General features: G+C 40.5%; 2 protein-coding genes across 3 annotated transcripts in view; one reads left to right on the top strand and one right to left on the bottom strand.

Moving 5' to 3' along the window:
• Positions 1-1082: 1082 nt before the first annotated feature.
• On the bottom strand, positions 1083-7980 carry LOC112252589 (cytochrome P450 2F2). Its single transcript, XM_024423952.2, has 9 exons — positions 7766-7980; positions 6485-6647; positions 6141-6293; positions 5835-5995; positions 3582-3755; positions 3303-3441; positions 2952-3139; positions 2688-2829; positions 1083-2600 (listed from the first exon to the last, which is right to left on the bottom strand). Exons 1-9 carry the CDS (start codon positions 7925-7927, stop codon positions 2416-2418), a joined length of 1467 nt encoding a protein of 488 aa, XP_024279720.1. The 5' UTR covers positions 7928-7980; the 3' UTR covers positions 1083-2415.
• Positions 7981-8988: 1008 nt separating this feature from the next.
• The window catches only part of e2f4 (E2F transcription factor 4), a 33295-nt gene continuing 23495 nt past the window's right edge, over positions 8989-18788 (top strand). Inside the window, exons 1-3 of one of the 2 annotated variants that reach the window (XR_002953860.2) lie at positions 8989-9437; positions 12369-12478; positions 12681-12842. Coding sequence is in view for 1 of the 2 variants with exons in the window: in XM_024423953.2 (XP_024279721.1) it covers positions 9282-9437; positions 12369-12478; positions 12681-12842 (428 nt within the window). In the remaining variant the exon portion in view is untranslated. The remainder of the gene's footprint in view (positions 9438-12368; positions 12479-12680; positions 12843-18788) is intronic. The other variant, XM_024423953.2, reaches the window with a different exon arrangement.

Here is an 18788-nt window from a genome sequence, read left to right on the forward strand (position 1 = left end):
TACCTCCAAACTCAGTGCCTCTTTGCTTGACATCATGGGAAACTCAAAAGAAATCAGCCAAGACCTCAGAAAAAAAATGTAGACCTCCACAAGTCTGGTTCATCCTTGGGAGCAATTTCCAAACGCCTGAAGGTACCACGTTCATCTGTACAAACAATAGTATGCAAGCATAAACACCATAGGACCACACAGCCATCATACCGCTCAGGAAGGAGAAACGTTCAGTCTCCTAGAGATGAACGCACTTTGGTGTGAAAAGTCAAGTCAAAAATCAATCCCAGAACAACAGCAAAGGACCTTGTGAAGATGCTGGAGGAAACAGGTACAAATGTATCTATATCCGCAGTAAAACAAGTCATACATGTGTATATCGACACAACCTGAAAGGCCGCTCAGCAACGAAGAAGCCACTCCTCCAAAACCGCCATTTAAAAGACAGACTACGGTTTGCAACTGCACATGACCTCAATCCTATAGAAAATGTGTGTGCAGAACTGAAAAAGTGTGTGCGAGTAAGGAGGCCTACAAACCTGACTCAGTTACACCAGCTCTGTCCGGAAGAATGAGTCACAATTCACCCAACTTATTGTGTGAAGCCTGTGGAAGGCTACCTGAAACTTTTGACCCAAGTTAAACAATTTAAAGGCAATTTGACCAAATACTAATTGAGTGTATGTAATCTTCTGAATGTGATGAAAGAAATAAAAGCTGAAATAAATCATTCTCTCTGCTATTATTCTGACATTTCACATTCATAAAATAAAGTGGTGATCCTAACTGACCTAAAACAGTGGATTTTTACTGGGATTAAATATCAGGACATGTGAAAAACTTTTAAATGTACTTGGCTAAGGTGTATGTAAACTTCCGACATTAACTTTAAGTTTTGTTTTATTTTACCTTTATTTAACTAGGCAAGTTGTACTATTATAAACTGTCCATGAACTATGTGAAAGGTGCTGTGTTGATAAAGTACACTGCAGTAAAATATCCCACATTACATTTTTTTTTTTAGAATTCATCAAGCCACAGATTCCCACAATAAGTTTTGAAAGTACTATCCCATAAAACTGGTACTGAAAGCCTATTAGTATACCTTTATTTCAACAAGGAACACAGACTGAGACCAAGGTCTCTTTTACAGCCCTGCGTACACATACAGTTCAGGTACAATGATTAAGAAATTGCACAAGACAAACAAAACCATCACAGATAACACAAAAAACATACAGCAGCAGATTATTACATTTACACATCGGTTATACCCCTAACAGGTTATTCACCTGACAGGTTATTCCCCTAACAGCACAAGAACTTGCATTACCCAAAACAGTTACAGGCAATACAAAAATAAAAATCCTCTAATAAATGTTTAAAATGGGCAAGTGGGACAAGAGTCTCAAGTTGAAGTTTAGTCTGCAGGCTATTCCATGGGCAAGGAGCGTGACAGGAAAAGGCAGCCATACCCAACTCTGGAAACCACATGGGCCTCAAGTGTAATCCATACTTGAGACTTGGTTTTTAGGAATTCTAATTCTAATATTGATGAGTGATGATAAGAAGGTAGTTTATTCAGAAGTGCTTTATAGACAAACACGAGAGCATGTTGTTCTCGTCTCACGGACAGCGAAGTCCAATCCACATTTTGACATAAAACACAGTGGTGAGTTCTGTAGCTAACACCCGTAATAATCCTAAATGCGCAATGATAAGTAGCATCCAGCGATTTAAGTGTTGATGCCGTAGCATGCACGTTGATAATATCCCCATAATCTATAACAGACATAAAAGTAGCTTGCACAATTTGTCTTCTATTTGTAGAGGACAAACATGTTCTGTTTCTAGAGGAAGCCTAGCTTGATTATTAGCCGTTTACAAAGTTCGTCAATATGCATTTTAAAAGACAGGGATATGGTTGGATGATAAAGTAAGTATATTTATATGCAGAGACCTTATTCATTTGAGAACCATCTAAGCTCGTAAGTGCAAGTGTATTTTCAAACAACTTTTTGAACCTGTTAAAAATCATAAACTGTGTTTTCTTTTCAGCTGTACAAAAGACCCTTGTAATATCTTAAAATCTGTCTCCAATAGTGATAATGCTTGGTCAACCGTTGAAGCGATAGAGTACATGACAGTGTCATCAGCATATAAATGAATTTGACACTTTCTTATCTCATCACCGATATTGTTTATGTAGAGAGTGAACACTATAACATCAGAGATTCCCCATCAATGGTGTGTGTAATGAGTCCTTTATTACATATTCAAATAAGCAAAATGTGACAAATGAAAAACAAAAATGTGTTAAGCACAAATACATATAGATAGTTGAATTAAGTAGAATAATTATAATATTACATATTATATTACACCAATTCTATTTGATCCCTGTCTAGAATAGCTTCCTCCTAACTAGTTCCCTCTCAGTCTAACACCCAGTCTGTAGGGTTTGGGGGACAGGGTTACACCAAACACAGGGGTGTAGTCAGGTTCCCCCGCATCCTCAGGCCAGACAAACTTGAAGCGTCGCAGCAGAGTGACCATGATCAGGAAGAGCTCCATGCGAGCGAGTCCTTCTCCAAGACACATTCGGGGCCCTGCAACAACAACAAACTGTATGAGCCCTTTATGTATTATGATGTCAACAACATCAGTGAAGCACTTTGTTTTGCTCTATCCCTCACCTGCAGAGAACGGCATAAAGGCCTCGGGCTTCTCAAACTCGCCCTGCTCGTTCAGGAAGTTTAAGGGGTTGAACTCATGGGGGAACTTCCACTGACCCTCTTCAGACAGCACAGAGGTAAGGTTTGGGATGATCAAAGTGCCCTGCAAGTAAGAAATGGAGAGAGAGTATGAGACATATCCAAGTGGAGAAGAAATAAGGAACATTATGTTAGAGATTTTGAAATGAGAAGACAAGACATTTTAGATGTATTGCTGCTTCTCACCTTTGGGATACTGTAGCCCATCACCTCAGTGTCTCTGGTGGTGCTATGAAACACACTGAGGGGGACAGTACTGGCGATGCGCTGACTCTCGTGGGTCACTGCCTGAGTGTAAGGCATCCTGTGCCTGTCCTCAAAAGATGCGTGTTCTTTCCCCTCCAGTACCGTGTCAATTTCCTGCTGACACCTCTCTGAGAAGACCAAAGGGAAGGGATTTTGTCAACAAAAGGACTTAAGTCAAAAGTGCTTATCAAAATTGCTTGACACCTTTTTTTTTTAGGAATGAGATACAACAACTCTATTAGTAGAAAGACACTTTCTGAATGTCAGCATTAGAAGATAAAGCAAACAGACCCTGAATCTCTGGATGGGTCATGAGGTAGAGGAAAGCAGTGAGCAGTGTGTTGGAGGTGGTGTCTGTTCCAGCAAAGTGCAAGTCCAGGACGTACATTATGAGTTGGGCCTCTGAAAAAGAAGATCCATCATCTCCTCTCTGGTGGGGGAGAGTACAGCAGTGTCAGACAAAAACTGTGATGATTTTGAAGGCACTGTACAACCTAGTCATAACGATAGATGATGTGGTCAAACCCGCTAATCTAAGCACTTAAACTCCCATAAACAAAATGAACACACTTTGTCTAGTTCATCCAGGTAGGAGTCAATGAAGTCCCTTGGCGCCCCAGGAATCCTGGTTTCCTTATGCTGAGTGACGAGTCCAAGAGACATCTGTCTGCAACAAATTGCATTTTGAAAGGCCTTCTGGAATGGCAAGGGAAGGTGTCGGAGCATGGGCAATGTGTCGTAAAGCTGTGGAGAAAGACCAAGTAATGAGTCAGAACTACTATTGCACCATCCATTAACTATGCTTCCATTAACTTTTCCTGTGATTTTTTTTGTCGACATTTAGTAAGTGTGCATAAAAAAATAGATGTGACAATTGCCTGCTAGGGTGCGTTTCCATTTAACTATCTTGTGTCGATGAAAACAGCTGGACGCAATGACGTCACGATTAAAATACATACAGACATACACTTATATATCGCAACTACACACACACACACACACACACACACACACACACACACACACACACAACACACATACATACATACATACACACATACATACATACATACATACACACATACATACATACATACATATACATAGTTGAAGTCGGAAGTTTACATCTTAGCCAAACACATTTAAACTCCGTTTTCACAATTCCTGACATTTAATCCCAGTAAAAATCTCTTGTTTTAGGTCAGTTAGGATCACCACTTTAATTTAAGAATGTGAAATGTTGATAATAGTTGAGAGAATTATTTATTTCAGCTTTTATTTCTTTCATCCCAGTGCGTCAGAAGTTTACATACACTCAATTAGTATTTGGTAGCATTGCCTTTAAATTGTTTAACTTGGGTCAAACGTTTTGGGTAGCCTTCCTCAAGCTTCCCACAATATGTTGGAGGAATTTTGGCCCATTCCTCCTGACAGAGCTGGTGTAACGGAGTCAGGTTTGTAGGCCTCCTTGCTCGCACACGCTTTTTCAGTTCTGCCCACACATTTTCTATGGGATTGAGGTCAGGGCTTTGTGATGGCCACTGCAATACCTTGACTTTGTTGTCCTTAAGCCATTTTGCCACAACTTTGGAAGTATGCTTGGGGTCATTGTCCATTTGGAAGACCCATTTGCGACCAAGCTTTAACTTCCTGACTGATGTCTTGATATGTTGCTTCAATATATCAACATAATATTAATTCCTCATGATGCCATCTATTTTGTGAAGTGCACCAGTCCCTCCTGCAGTAAAGGAGCCCCACGCTTCACGGTTGGGATGGTGTTCTGCGACTTGCAAGCCTCCCCCTTTTCCCTCCAAACATAATGATGTTCATTATGGCCAAACAGTTATCTTTTTGTTTCATCAGACCAGAGGACATTTCTCCAAAAAGTACGATCTTTGTCACCATGTGAACTGTAGTCTGGCTTTTTTTATGGCGGTTTAGGAGCAGTTGAATTCTTCCTTGCTGAGCGGCCTTTCAGGTCATGTCAATATATGACTAATTTTACTGTGGTTATAGATACTTTTGTACCTGTTTCCTCCAGCATCTTCACAAAGTCCTTTGCTGTTGTTCTGGGATTGATTTGCACTTTTCTCATCAAAGTACGTTCATCTCTAGGAGACAGAACACGTCTTCAACGATTAGCAAACACATCCAAGTATAGCTCCTTCCTGAATGGTATGACGGCTGCGTGGTCCCATGGTGTTTATCCTTGCATACTATTGTTTGTACAGATGAACGTGGTACCTTCAGGCGTTTGGAAATTGCTCCCAAGGATGAACCAGACTTGTAGAGGTCTACAATTATTTTTGAGTTCTTGGCTGATTTCTTTTGATTTTCCCATGATGTCAAGCAAAGAGGCACTGAGTTTGAAGGTAGGCCTTACATCCACAGGTACACATTCAATTGACTCAAATTATGTCAATTAGCCTATCAGAAGCTTCTAACGCCATGACATCATTTTCTGGAATTTTCCAAGCTGTTTAAAGGCACAGTCAACTTAGTGTATGTAAACTTCTGACCCACTGGAATTGTGATACAGTGAATTATAAGTGAAATAATCTGTCTGTAAACAATTGTTGGAAAAATTACTTGCGTCAGGCACAAAGTAGATGTCCTAACTGACTGATTATTTTTGTTGTTGAGACATTTTTTTATTTTTTATAAACCTGGGTCAATAGAAGAAACCTGCATAACGATCTACCATCCATATTTACTTTCAAACCAAAAGGTGTGATTTACAGGAAGCAATGTAATTAACATTGTTCTCTGCTGTTTTATGTAAGTATACAGTTACCAAAAAGCTGTAATTATGTATAATACCATAGCCCAGGGTCCATTGGTGATCTTTGCGTTCTCAGTGTAGAGCCTCACGAAGGTCTTAAGAAACTCATCGTTATAATCATAACGCGACCCAAAGAGGACAAGGCAGATGATATTGGATGCAGCATTGTGGAAGAGAACCTGTGGGTTCATGGATTTTCCTGTGGAAAAATAACAGTATTACATTGATAAGAGATACTTTGTTCTCTTTAACGTTGAGCAAGAGGGTAATCTGTATAAGGACATCTGTTAAATGGCTATGTTCCTACAAAACAAAACACAATTTTATATGTTCCACTTTCATACCAACGTTTTTCGCCAAGGGTGCAATGAGGTGTGATATCTCCCCCAGAATCCTCTCCTCCATGGACTGCTTCCCCAGACCAAAGTTTTTCAGGGTCATTAGGGCAAAGCGACGATGCTCTTTCCAGCTGGAGCCATAGTCCACAAGAATGACACCTGGGATAGTTTATTACAATAGGTAAGTCTTTTTTTGACACATCAATCAAATTATAGTTATGTTCTAAAGGGCAAAAAAATGGAATAGAAAGAAAAGGTTGCTTCAGAATAGAGCTCTTCACAGTAATAGATTCAAATGTTTTCTTGTTGATATCAATAATGTCCTGTACTGTATTTTTTGATAATATTACCCTTTCCTTCTGTGACATGGTTGATCATAAGGTCTTGGGGTCTTCCTGCAAAATCTGCAGCCCTGGTAACCAGGGCCTCCTTCATAGATTCAAGCCCATTGAGAATCACAGCTGGCCTTCCACCAATATAAAGACTGAAAACATTCCCATAGCGCTTCGCCAACTACGGAATGGGACATATTAAAGGATTTGTTCACTATTTTTAAACCAAATCTTATTTTTTTAATGTAAATGGCATGTTATGGAATGGTCCAGACACTTTTTTAGTAATTTAATTTGGTTTTTCAGAAACTATCCTCAACCCCAATAAACTTTCATCATCTCTCATTCTGCAGTATGGGAGCTACAGGAAAACATGAACTGTGTAATTCCAAACATTATCTGTAAAGTTATATTCCATTTGTGCAACTTAGCTGCTTCTCCGTGTAACCAGGTCAGCACAGCTGGTAGGGGGAAACCGCTCAAGTCGTGAAAATTGATAAAGTTCGGAATTACACAATTTCATGTGTACCAAATCTAAAGATCTGCATCACTATACTGAGAGGTTTGTCATTTCTAAAAGGGCGTATTTGGATGGTTTTGGAGCCTTTCTTGATGTTTTCCATAACTCCCATACTGCAGAATGAGCAATGTGGAAGTGAAATTAAAGTCTCTGGACTCTTCTAGAGACCCTTTGAGGCAGCAGGTAGCCTAGTGGTTAGAGTGTTGGGACAGTAACCGAAAGGTTGCTGGATCGAATCCCCGAGCTGACAAGGTACAAATCTGTCGTTCTGCCCCTGAACAAGGCAGTTAACCCACTGTTCCCTGGTAGGCCATCATTGTAAATAATAATTTGTTCTTAACTGACTTGCCTAGTAAAATAAAATAAAAAATTCTATAACATGCCATTTACATGAAATTTTTTGATTTGGTTAAAAAAAAAGTGAACTAATCCTTTAAGAATATTAAAGTTGCATAGTGTTGAAGTTGCATAGGTGTACCTTTAAAGGCTATTTTGTTATTGAAATTGTTGAATTGAGTAAAACTGTGATTAGAAAATCAGTTCTTTGTCATACCAAGGCCATCAAAGTATGGATTTAAGATTACAGGAAACATAAACAGCATACAGAGCACCACTTATTACGCAATTATAGACATACGTGCAAAGGTTGCTTAGATTTGATAGATGTTATGTTCATATTGCAAAAAGGAAATATTAATTTAGCCTGACACATCCAAGTAATGCTTATTGATTCTTCAGGAGAGTTAAAATAGCATAATAGAGTTTTATACAAGGCATACCTTCTCCAGGTCTTTCATAGGATTCCCCAAGCTCAGATGCAGCAGATTCCCAAATATTGGAATGGGTTGTGGACCAGGAGGAAAGTTTGGGGGTCTATTAACCTTCAAGAAGAAGAAGAGGAGGCAGATGCATATCCACAGCAGAACGAACGAGCCCAACATACTTGTTGTTCAGTTCCAACCACAGCAGTGACTGCACTCTGCTCTACTCTTCTCCAAAGCTATAGACATGCGCGTACACGGATGCGCGTACACGGATGCGCGTACACGGATGCGCATCCGCGTACGCGCATCCGCGGATGCGCGTAGTCGTCCAAAGTTTAAACATACATTTTCACTAAAAACTAGTTGTGTTGTATAGACGACTCTAATTATCACACTTGTCCTTGTCACTAGCTAGGTTTCCATGCGAATATTCTAAAATATACACGTTTTCCCACCAGTAAAAATCAGTGCGTGATGCAGTAATACCCACAACATTTACTTTTTCGCTTCAGTTTTCGTGTACCGAATACAAATCTAAAGTTCAACCTGTTTCCATGGTATTTTCAACTCATGGTATTTGTGTCACAAAAACGGTTGTGTTGAATAGCAAATGTGTCCACTCTGGTCTTGGCACGTGCGCTCTAGCCAATAGTTTGCAGATACAGTACAAGTAAACTGCTGGTAGGCTAGTCTACATTATGAGATTATTATGGATAAAAGCCATAATATTTTTCTTTGTCAAACGGCTATATTCATTGGAAATGAGCATCAAGATCACCATGCACTTTCATCACCCTGTGAAGTTAATCATAATTTATTAGCCTAATTAACCGCGTGTTTTCCCGAGTCATAGTGGGAGGACCACACACCATATTATGGCGACTCCAAGTCTAAAAGAAAATGGAGATAATATCTAGATGCATTTTACTGTGGAGATCAAGTTTATAAATTGTCTATCTGGGCTGATGTGATTAGACAGTGGGTTGTGCAGTTTGGTGGAACAGAGTGGAATAGACACCGGCTGGAATGCGTACCCGCCCGTTGTACAATGCATCAATATTTGCGCATAAAGGCGTATAATTATGGTCTCATTTATCAGATGTGATCAGGCAATATTAAATATTGCTAAATGTTTTAATAGAAACAGTTTACTTTCTTGTCAAGTACATCGATTACATTTTACAGTGTAGTTTTTCTAAGTAGCTCATATTTTGCAGACGGCCCCTTAGCTTCAGTTTCACTAACCAATTAAACCAAACCATCCCAGCATACCTCGCGTGTGCAACGGCTTCTGACTTTATGCGCATTTAAATATTTTGTAGGCCTGTTCTGGATTAACAGGTCAAGAGTCTGGACCACATTGTATTCTCCTACCATTACCGTGCAAAGCACTTTATATAGTCAAACAAAGCACGGCGTGTGATAGAGGCCACCTGCTGAAGCTAGCTAACGTTGGCATTGGCTAGCAAGTGAGTTCGGGACTAAACGGGGAGGCAGCTAGCTACGGATCTGAACAAGACTTCGTAATCAGATGGAACTGGAGTCGGGAAGAACCGAACTTGGAGCTATGGGAGATTCGCTTCAACCTCAAACCCCAAGTCGACACGAGAAGAGTCTAGGATTGCTTACAACTAAATTTGTAACTTTGCTACAAGAGGCCAAGGATGGAGTTCTAGATCTGAAAGCAGTAAGCATGCTTCACTCTTTGTTGTTGACACGCGGATGTCAATTTACCTTGTGTGGCTAGCATTGCTAGTTGCCAGCTCATCAGTGATACGTTGTGTCAAGTGTTTATTTTATTTATGTCTAACGAGGTCATTGAATAGTTCAAAGCTTGTTTTAGCTACCTAGCCCTTCCTCTGAACTTACGAAAAGTTGGACGTGTGTGTTGTGAACAACATTAGCGTGAGCAACAATAATGTAGTTCGCCGTCAAAATAAAAGTCCCAATCGAAACTGATGCAAACGGATACAAATAGTGTCGTCATGCCACAATTGAACTAGATAATGCTAAACAAAGTTGGAATGCTGTACTGTGATATAAATTCAACTAAAGACAATAAGTAAAACCATTTTTTAAAGAATCATTTATTTATTTATATCACACTGGATGCATTAGACTTCAGAATTTCATTGGGACATACTTATATTGCAATGTCAAATCAAATGTATATGTCACATACACATGGTTAGCAGATGTTAATGCGAGTGTAGTGAAGTTCCGTGTGTGCTTCTAGTTCCGACAATGCAGTAATAACCAACGAGTAATCTAACCTAACAATTCCACAACCTTATACACACAAGTGTAAAGGGATACAGAATATGTACATAAAGATATATGAATGAGTGATGGTACAGAACGCCATAGGCAAGATGAGTAATGTAGGGTATGTAAACATAAGTGGCATTGTTTAAAGTGGCTAGTGATACATGTATTACATCAAGATGCAGTAGATGGTATAGAGTACAGTATATACATATTAGAAGAGTAATGTAGGGCATGTAAACATTATTAAGTGGCATAGTTTAAGGTGGCTAGTGATACATTTATTACATCAATTTTTTCCAATATTAAAGTGGCTGGAGTTGAGTCAGTATGTTGGCAGCAGCCACTCATTGTTAGTGGTGGCTGTTTAACAGTCTGATGGCCTTGATAGAGAAGCTGTTTTTTAGTCTCTCGGTCCCTGCTTTGATGCACCTATACTGACCTCGCCTTCTGGATGATAGCGGGGTGAACAGGCAGTGGCTCGGGTGGTTGTTGTCCTTGATGATCTTTATGGCCTTCCTGTGACATCGGGTGGTGTAGGTGTCCTGGAGGGCAGGTAGTTTGCCCCTGGTGATGCGTTGTGCAGACCTCACTACCCTCTGGAGAGCCTTGTGGTTGTGGGCGGAGCAGTTGCTGTACCAGGCGTTGATAGCCCGACAGGATGCTCTCGATTGTGCATCTGTGGAAGTTTGTGAGTGCTTTTGGTGACAAGCTGAATTTCATCAGCCTCCTGAGGTTGAAGAGGCGCTGCTGCGCCTTCTTCACAACGCTGTCTGTGTGGGTGGACCAATGTACAGCCTTACCTATGGCTCTTAGGTTCATGAAATTTGGTGTCAGCCGACTTAGTGATATCCACGTCGTAGCTCTTATTGCGGGACTTTAACTGTGAGAAATCACCTCACAATTCAGTCTATTGTGTGTATTGGACTTTCATATTGCAATGTACAGCCTTACATATTGATCTTGGGTCCATTAAATGGTACGGGACTCTGAAACTACTGCAAAATGAGCAACATTAAGCTCACCAGTCAACCTATGTGTTTTGAACATTCATATTGCAATGTATAGCCTATGGATCTTGGGTCCATGAACCATAAGGTAGGCTGATACCCCATTTCAAGAACCCAAGATCCATAGGCTATACATTGCAATATGAATTTCCAATACGCACAATAGTCTAAATAGTAAGGTGATTCCCACAGTTAAAGTCCCACGATAAGAGCTACGACACTAATATTTGTGTGACACTCTTTTTAGAATTGGAATCTGTGGGTGACAAGGACCCAAGATCCATGGGTATGGCTGTACAATGCAATATTTTTGTCATCTTTTTAAATTGAACCTTAATTTAACTAGGCAAGTCAGTTAAGAATACATTCTTATTTACAATGACGGCCTACTGGGGAACAGTGGGTTAACTGCCTTGTTCAGGGGCAGAACAACAGATTTTTACCTTGTCAGCTCGGGGATTCGATCCAGCAACCTTTGATACTGGCCCAATGCTCCAACCACTAGGCTACCTGCCACCCCCCTCAATGCAATTCTGGAATCTAATACAAACAGTGTGATTTCAACATGCATTTTACAAATTGTCTATTGTTCCATTTTTATATAGCGTTCCAACCATTTTTTTGTTTGTTGCATTATCGAGTCCAATTGTGGCATGAATCCACAATTTTTATCCGTTTCAATTGGGGACTTTTATTTTGAAGGCGAACTACCATGCCACTATTGTTGCTCACGCTAATGTTGTTCACAACACGCATGTAAAAGTTGGCTAGCCAGCTTACTTGTTCTATTCTGCCCCCTGCAGACTCAATCAAGTAAGCAAGGCTGCACATTGTTATGAACTGGATTTGGTCAGCCAGCAACCTGTTACTTGGGTTTTGAAACCACAACCCGGTTTCAGACTCAGCCACACACACACACACACACAGACTTTTATGTTGAAGAGAAATCAAACCGCAAGTCACCATTAATTTAGGTTCAATTATACTGATTACACCTTGCTCTTTATCTAGGGTAGGTCCCTGGATGTGTTGTTTTGTTTAGTTTAGGCTGGGTGTGACAGACTACAACGGAATAGATGTCATCCCTAGCAGCAATGGGTATGAACCATCACAGTTATCAGCACTAGCCATATGTTTATTTCTGTAAGTGCTTGTTGAACACAAGCATGAAAGGACACTACTATTTGTGACTTTGCAGCTCAAAAATAGTGAAGCTCCCTTGCTAGTTATAGAATCTACTATGTATAATGCCATTTGTTTTTCACTGGAATTGGTCAATGGACCCCCAAATTGCTCTATACACTGATGTATGAATAACATTGACCGCTCTTTCTCTCCCACAGGCAGCAGACACCTTAGCTGTAAGACAGAAGCGCCGCATCTACGACATTACCAATGTGCTCGAAGGCATCGGATTGATCGAGAAGAAGTCCAAGAACAGTATTCAGTGGAAGTAAGTCAAGGACATGCAGAAGAAAATGGCATTACGAGCTCTGTTAGTAAATCTTGCGTGGTACCCTTTCCCCTTGAAGATAGTGTGTTTAAGTGGTCTGTTACATAAGTAACCTCATAAGGAGTTGTCTGCATTCCTACCTATGCCTAGTCCTTGTTGTTGTGTGTGTTCTCTTTGTGATACCTGTGTTTCTTGTCCACAGGGGTGTTGGTCCTGGCTGTAACACACGGGAGATAGCCGATAAGCTCATTGATCTGAAGGCAGAGCTGGATGATCTGGACAAGAGGGAACACGAGTTGGATCAGCAGAGGGTCTGGGTCCAGCAGAGCATCAAGAACGTTACAGACGACTCACAGAATAGCCCATATCCTTTACTACAATCCCTCTAGCTAGTTGTCACAAAGCTTATTAAATGGGTTAAGGTGCACTGCACCTTAAAATGCTTTAGATCAGTGGTCACAACCAGTCGACCCCCCAAAGCATTTCTGTAAAAACCGATAAAGCCTGGTGTTCCTATTGTTTTTTTTGCACGTTGTTGGTGGTAGCACTTGATTCAGCAGCCCTAGTACTGGCAAGGCAAAGTGTTCCCATTTTAAACCATTTCATGTATCTGAAGGTAGAACTCCGGCCAGAGAGCAGGTGAAGTGTACCTATAGGCCTACCACTGGCCAATCAGTTAGCTCAGATCACCATGTCTGCACAGTTTCTTCGAGCCGTAGACTGTAAAAAGAAGCCTCGAAAGGACAGCAATGTTGATACTGTGAGATTAAAACTCTTAGAACCATGACTAGAGAGAGACTCAACGAATAGAGCAAAGAGCTGCTGTTTGTGTAGAGTCATGTTTAAATTGTTATTTAGAAATGTCAACTTTCTCAACACCTTTTTATAAGCCATGAAATGCACATTCTTCATACTTCCACACGCTACATCCAGCACTGCAGCGGCAATGAATGATTATAACAAAGTGTTCCGATAAGCTTGTGCTGTTGTTATTAGCGGGTTGTGTCTTTTTGAATCTTAAAAAAAATATATATATATATATATATACACACACACACACACCACTGCTCAAAAAAATAAAGGGAACACTAAAATAACACATCCTAGATCTGAATGAATGAAATATTCTTATTAAATACTTTTTCCTTTACATAGTTGAATGTGCTGACAACAAAATCACACACATGACCAATGGGAATCAAATTTATCAACCCATGGAGGTCTGGATTTGGAGTCACACTCAAAATTAAAGTGGAAAACCACACTACAGGCTGATCCAACTTTGATGTAATGTCCTTAAAACAGGTCAAAATGAGGCTCAGTAGTGTGTGTGGCCTCTCTACAACGCCTGGGCATGCTCCTGATGAGGTGGCGGACTCCTGGACTCCTGGACAGTCTGTGGTGCAACGTGGCGTTGGTGGATGGAGCGAGACATGATGTGCTCAATTGGATTCAGGTCTGGGGAACAGGCGGGCCAGTCCATAGCATCAATGCCTTCCTCTTGCAGGAACTGCTGACACATTCCAGCCACATGAGGTCTTGCATTAGGAGGAACCCAGGGCCATCCGCACCAGCATATGGTCTCACAAGGGGTCTGAGGATCTCATCTCGGTACCTAATGGCAGTCAGGCTACCTCTGGCGAGCACATGGAGGGCTGTGCGGCCCCCCAAAGAAATGCCACCCCACACCATGACTGACCCACCGCCAAACCGGTCATGCTGGAGGATGTTGCAGGAAGCAGAAGTTTACCTATTGTATTGGTCAGCTTGTTCAGAACGAAATAGCCTATTCCAAACAAATTCAGGATAAGTTGTGGGAAGATGGATCCCAAATTCATACAAGCGGTAGGCCCTAGGCTACATAAAAATAACAATGTAAAAAAGCAATGAATCTGATACAACAGATCAGAACATTTAGCTTAAAATGTTGATGAACTATTATTTCTTCACATTATAAGCACAACAATGCGTACAAGCAGTAGGCTACGCTTTGTTCTAGAGGTCGACCGATTATGATTTTTCAACACCGATACCGATTATTGGAGGCCCAAAAAAGACAATACCGATTAATTGGCAGATTTTAAAATAAATTAATAAATAAATAAAATTGACAAATGTATTTGTAATAATGACAATTACAACAATACTGAATTAACATTTATTTTAACTTAATATAATACATCAATAAAATCAATTTAGCCTCGAATAAAGTGAAACATGTTCAGTTTGGTTTAAATAATGAAAAAACAAAGTGTTGGAGAAGAAAGTAAAAGTGCAATATGTGCCATGTAAAAAAGCTAACATTTGAGTTCCTTGCTCAGAACATGAGAACATATGAAAGCTGGTGGTTCCTTTTAACATGAGTCTTCAATATTCCCAGGTAAGAAGTTTTAGGTTGTGGTTATTATAGGAATTATAGGACAATTTCTCTATACGATTTGTATTTCATATACCTTTGACTATTGGATGTTCTTATAGGCACTTTAGTATTGCCAGTGTAACAGAATAGCTTCCGTCCCTCTCTTCGCCCCTACCTGGGCTCGAACCAGGAACACATCGACAACAGCCACCCTCGAAGCAGCGTTACCCATCGCTCCAAAAAAGCCCCCCTGCAAGGGGAACAACCACTCCAAGTCTCAGAGCGAGTGATGTTTGAAATGCTATTAGCGTGCACCCCGCTAACTAGCTAGCCATTTCACATCGGTTACACCAGCCTAATCTCGGGAGTTGATAGGCTTGAAGTCATAAACAGCTCAATGCATGAAGCACAGCGACGAGCTGCTGGCAAAATGCACGAAAGTGCTGTTTGAATGAATGCTTACGAGCCTGTTGGTGCCTACCATCGCTCAGTCAGACTGCTCTATCAAATCATAGACTTAATTATAACATAATAACACACAGAAATACAAGCCTTTGGTCATTAATATGGTCGAATCTGGAAACTATCATCTCGAAAACAAGACGTTTATTCTTTCAGTGAAATAAAGAACCGTTCCGTATTTTATCTAACGGGTGGCATCCATAAGTATAAATATTCCTGTTAACATTGAAGGTTGTGCAATGTATGTCATAATTACGTAAAATTCTGGCAAATTAGGCGGCCCAATCTGTTGCATATACACTGACTCTGCGTGCAATGAACGCAAGAGAAGTGACTATTTCACCTGGTTAATATTGCCTGCTAACCTGGATTTCTTTTAGCAAAATATGCAGGTTTAAAATATATACTTCTCTGTGTTGATTTTAAGAAAGGCATGGATGTTTATGGTTTGGTACAGTCGTGCAACGATTGTGCTTTTTTCGCAAATGCGCTTTTGTTAAGTCATCCCCTGTTTGGCGAAGTTGCCTGTCTTTCTTAGGAAGAAAGTCTTCAGAGTTCACAACGAGCCAGGTTAGCAGGCAATATTAACTAAATATGCAGGTTTAAAAATATATACCTGTGTATTTATTTTAAGAAAGGCATTGATGTTTATGGTTAGGTACACATTGGAGCAAGACAGTCCTTTTTCGCGAATACGCACCGCATCGATTATATGCAACGCAGGACACGCTAGATAACTACACATGGTTGATGATATGACTAGTTTAACTAGTGATTATGATTGATTGTCTTATGAGATAAGTTTAATGCTAGCTAGCAACTTACCCTGGCTTCTTACTGCATTCGCGTAACAGGCAGTCTCCTCGTGGAGTGCAACGTAATCAGGTGGTTAGAGCGTTGCAAGATAGAATCCCCGAGCTGACAAGGTAAAAATCTGTCATTCTGCCCCTGAACAAGGCAGTTAACCCACCGTTCCTAGGCCGTCATTGAAAATAAGAATGTGTCCTTAACTGACTTGCCGAGTTAAATAAAAGGATAAATAAGTGTGTAGATTTTTTACTTTTTTTAAATCGGCCAAATCGGTGTCCAAAAATACCTATTTCCGATAGTTATGAAAACTTGAAATCGGCCCTAATTAATCGCGATTCCGATTTAAATCGGTCAACCTCTAGTTTGTTCCATAATGAAATTAGCGGAAAACGCAGTTGTCAAAAGTTCATGTGACATACAGTACCAGTCAAAATATTGCACACACCTATTCATTCAAGGGTTTTTCTTTATTTTGACAATTTCCTACATTGTAGAATAATAGTGAAGACATCTAAACTATTAAATAACACATGGAATCATGTAGTAACCAAAAAAAGTGTTAAATCAAAATATATTTAAAATTTTAGTATCCACCTTTTGCCTTGACAGCTTTGCCCAGGCATTCTCTCAACTAGCTTCGTGAGGTAGTCACCTGGAATGCATTTCAATTAACAGGTGTGCTTGTTAAAAGTTAACATCTGATGCAGCACTCCATCACTCTCCTTCTTGGTCAAATAGCCCTTACACAGCGTGGAGGTGTGTTGGGTCATTGTCCTGTTGAAAAACAAATGATAGTCCCACTAAGCGCAAACCAGATGGGATGGCCAATCGCTGCAGAATGCTGTGGTAGCCATGCTGGTTAAGTGTGCCTTGAATTCTAAATAAATCACTAACCAGTATCACCAGCAAAGCACCATCACACCTCCTTCATGCTTCAAGGTGGGAACTACACATGCAGAGATCATCCGCTCACCTATTCTGCGTCTTACAAAGACAAGTTGATTGGAACCAAAAATCTCAAATTTGGTCCTCACGAGAGCCAGTTATATCATATCGCTTGATGGTTTTTGCGACTCCACTTGAAGAAACATTCAGTTCTTGAAATGTTCCACATCGACTGACCATGTCTTAAAATAATGATGGACTGACGTTTCTCTTTGCTTATTTGAGCTGCTCTTGCCATAATATGGACTTGGTCTTTTACCAAATAGGGCTATCTTCTGTATACCACCCCTACCTTGTCACAACACAACTAACTGGCTCAAACACATTAAGAAGGAAATAAATTCCCCAAATTAACTTTTAACAAGGCACATCTGTTAATTGAAATTCATTCCAGGTGACTACCTTATGAAGTTTGTTGAGAGAATGCCAAGTGGCATTTCATAGTTTTGATGTCTTCACTATTTTTCTACAATGTAGAAAATAGTACAAATGTAAAGGAAAAACCCTTGAATGAGTAGGTGTCCAAACTTTTGAATGGTTCTGTCCGTTAGAAATGTGGAAAGAGGGATCTAATAGGCGACTTTGAAGCAAGGTAAGACATGCCTCATATGTATTTAAAACGCTCAGGTTTCAAACAATTACACTGCATTCGGTAAGTATTCAGACCACTTTCACATTTTGTTACATTACAGCCTTATTCTATAATTGATCAAATAATTTTTTCCCTCATCAATCTACACACAACCCCATAATGACGAAGTGAAAACAGGTTTTTAGACATTTCTGTGACTATTACAAATAAAAAAACATACCTAAGTATTCAGACCTTTTGCTATGAGACTCGAAATTGAGCTCGGGTGCATCCTGTTTCCATTGATCATCCTTGAGATGTTTCTACAACTTGATCGGAGTCCACCTGTGGTAAATTCAATTGATTGGACATGATTTGGAAAGGCACACACCTGTCTATATAAAGACCCACAGTTGACAGTGCATGTCACAGCAAAAACCAAGCTATGAGGTCGAAGGAATTGTCCGTAGAGGTCAGAGACAGGATTGTGTCGAGGCACAGATCTGGGGAAGGGTAACAAATATTTTCTGTAGCATTGAAGGTCCCCAAGAACACTTGCCTCCATCATTCTTAAATGGAAGAGGTTTGGAACCACCAAGACTCTTCCTAGAGCTTTCTGCCTGGCCAAACTGAGCAATCAGGGGAGAAGGGCCTTGGTCAGGGAGGTGACCAAGAACTTGATGGTCACTCTGACAGAACTCCAGAGTTCCTCTGTGGAGATGAGAGAACCTTCCAGAAGGACAACATCTCTGCAGCACTCCGCCAGTCATGCCTTTATGGTAGTGGCCAGACGAAAGCCACTCCTTAGTAAAAAGGCATGTGAAAGCCCACTTGGAGTTTGCCTAAAGGACTCTCAGACCATGAGAAACAAAATTCTCTGGTCTGATGAAACCAAGATTGAACTCTTTGGCCTGAATGCCAAGCGTCACGTCTGGAGGAAACCTGGCACCAACCCTACGGTGAAGCATGGTGGCAGCATCATGTTGTGGGGATGTTTTTCAGCACCAGGGACTGGGAGACGAGTCAGGATCAAGGCAAAGATGCATGGAGCAAAGTACAGAGATCCTTGATGAAAACCTGCTCCAGAGCGCTCAGGACCTCAGACTGGGGCGAAGGTTTACTTTACAACAGGACAACGTCACGAAGCACACAGACAAGACAAC

Source organism: Oncorhynchus tshawytscha, linkage group LG06 (assembly GCF_018296145.1).
Source record: "Oncorhynchus tshawytscha isolate Ot180627B linkage group LG06, Otsh_v2.0, whole genome shotgun sequence".
Classification (NCBI taxonomy): domain Eukaryota; kingdom Metazoa; phylum Chordata; class Actinopteri; order Salmoniformes; family Salmonidae; genus Oncorhynchus; species Oncorhynchus tshawytscha.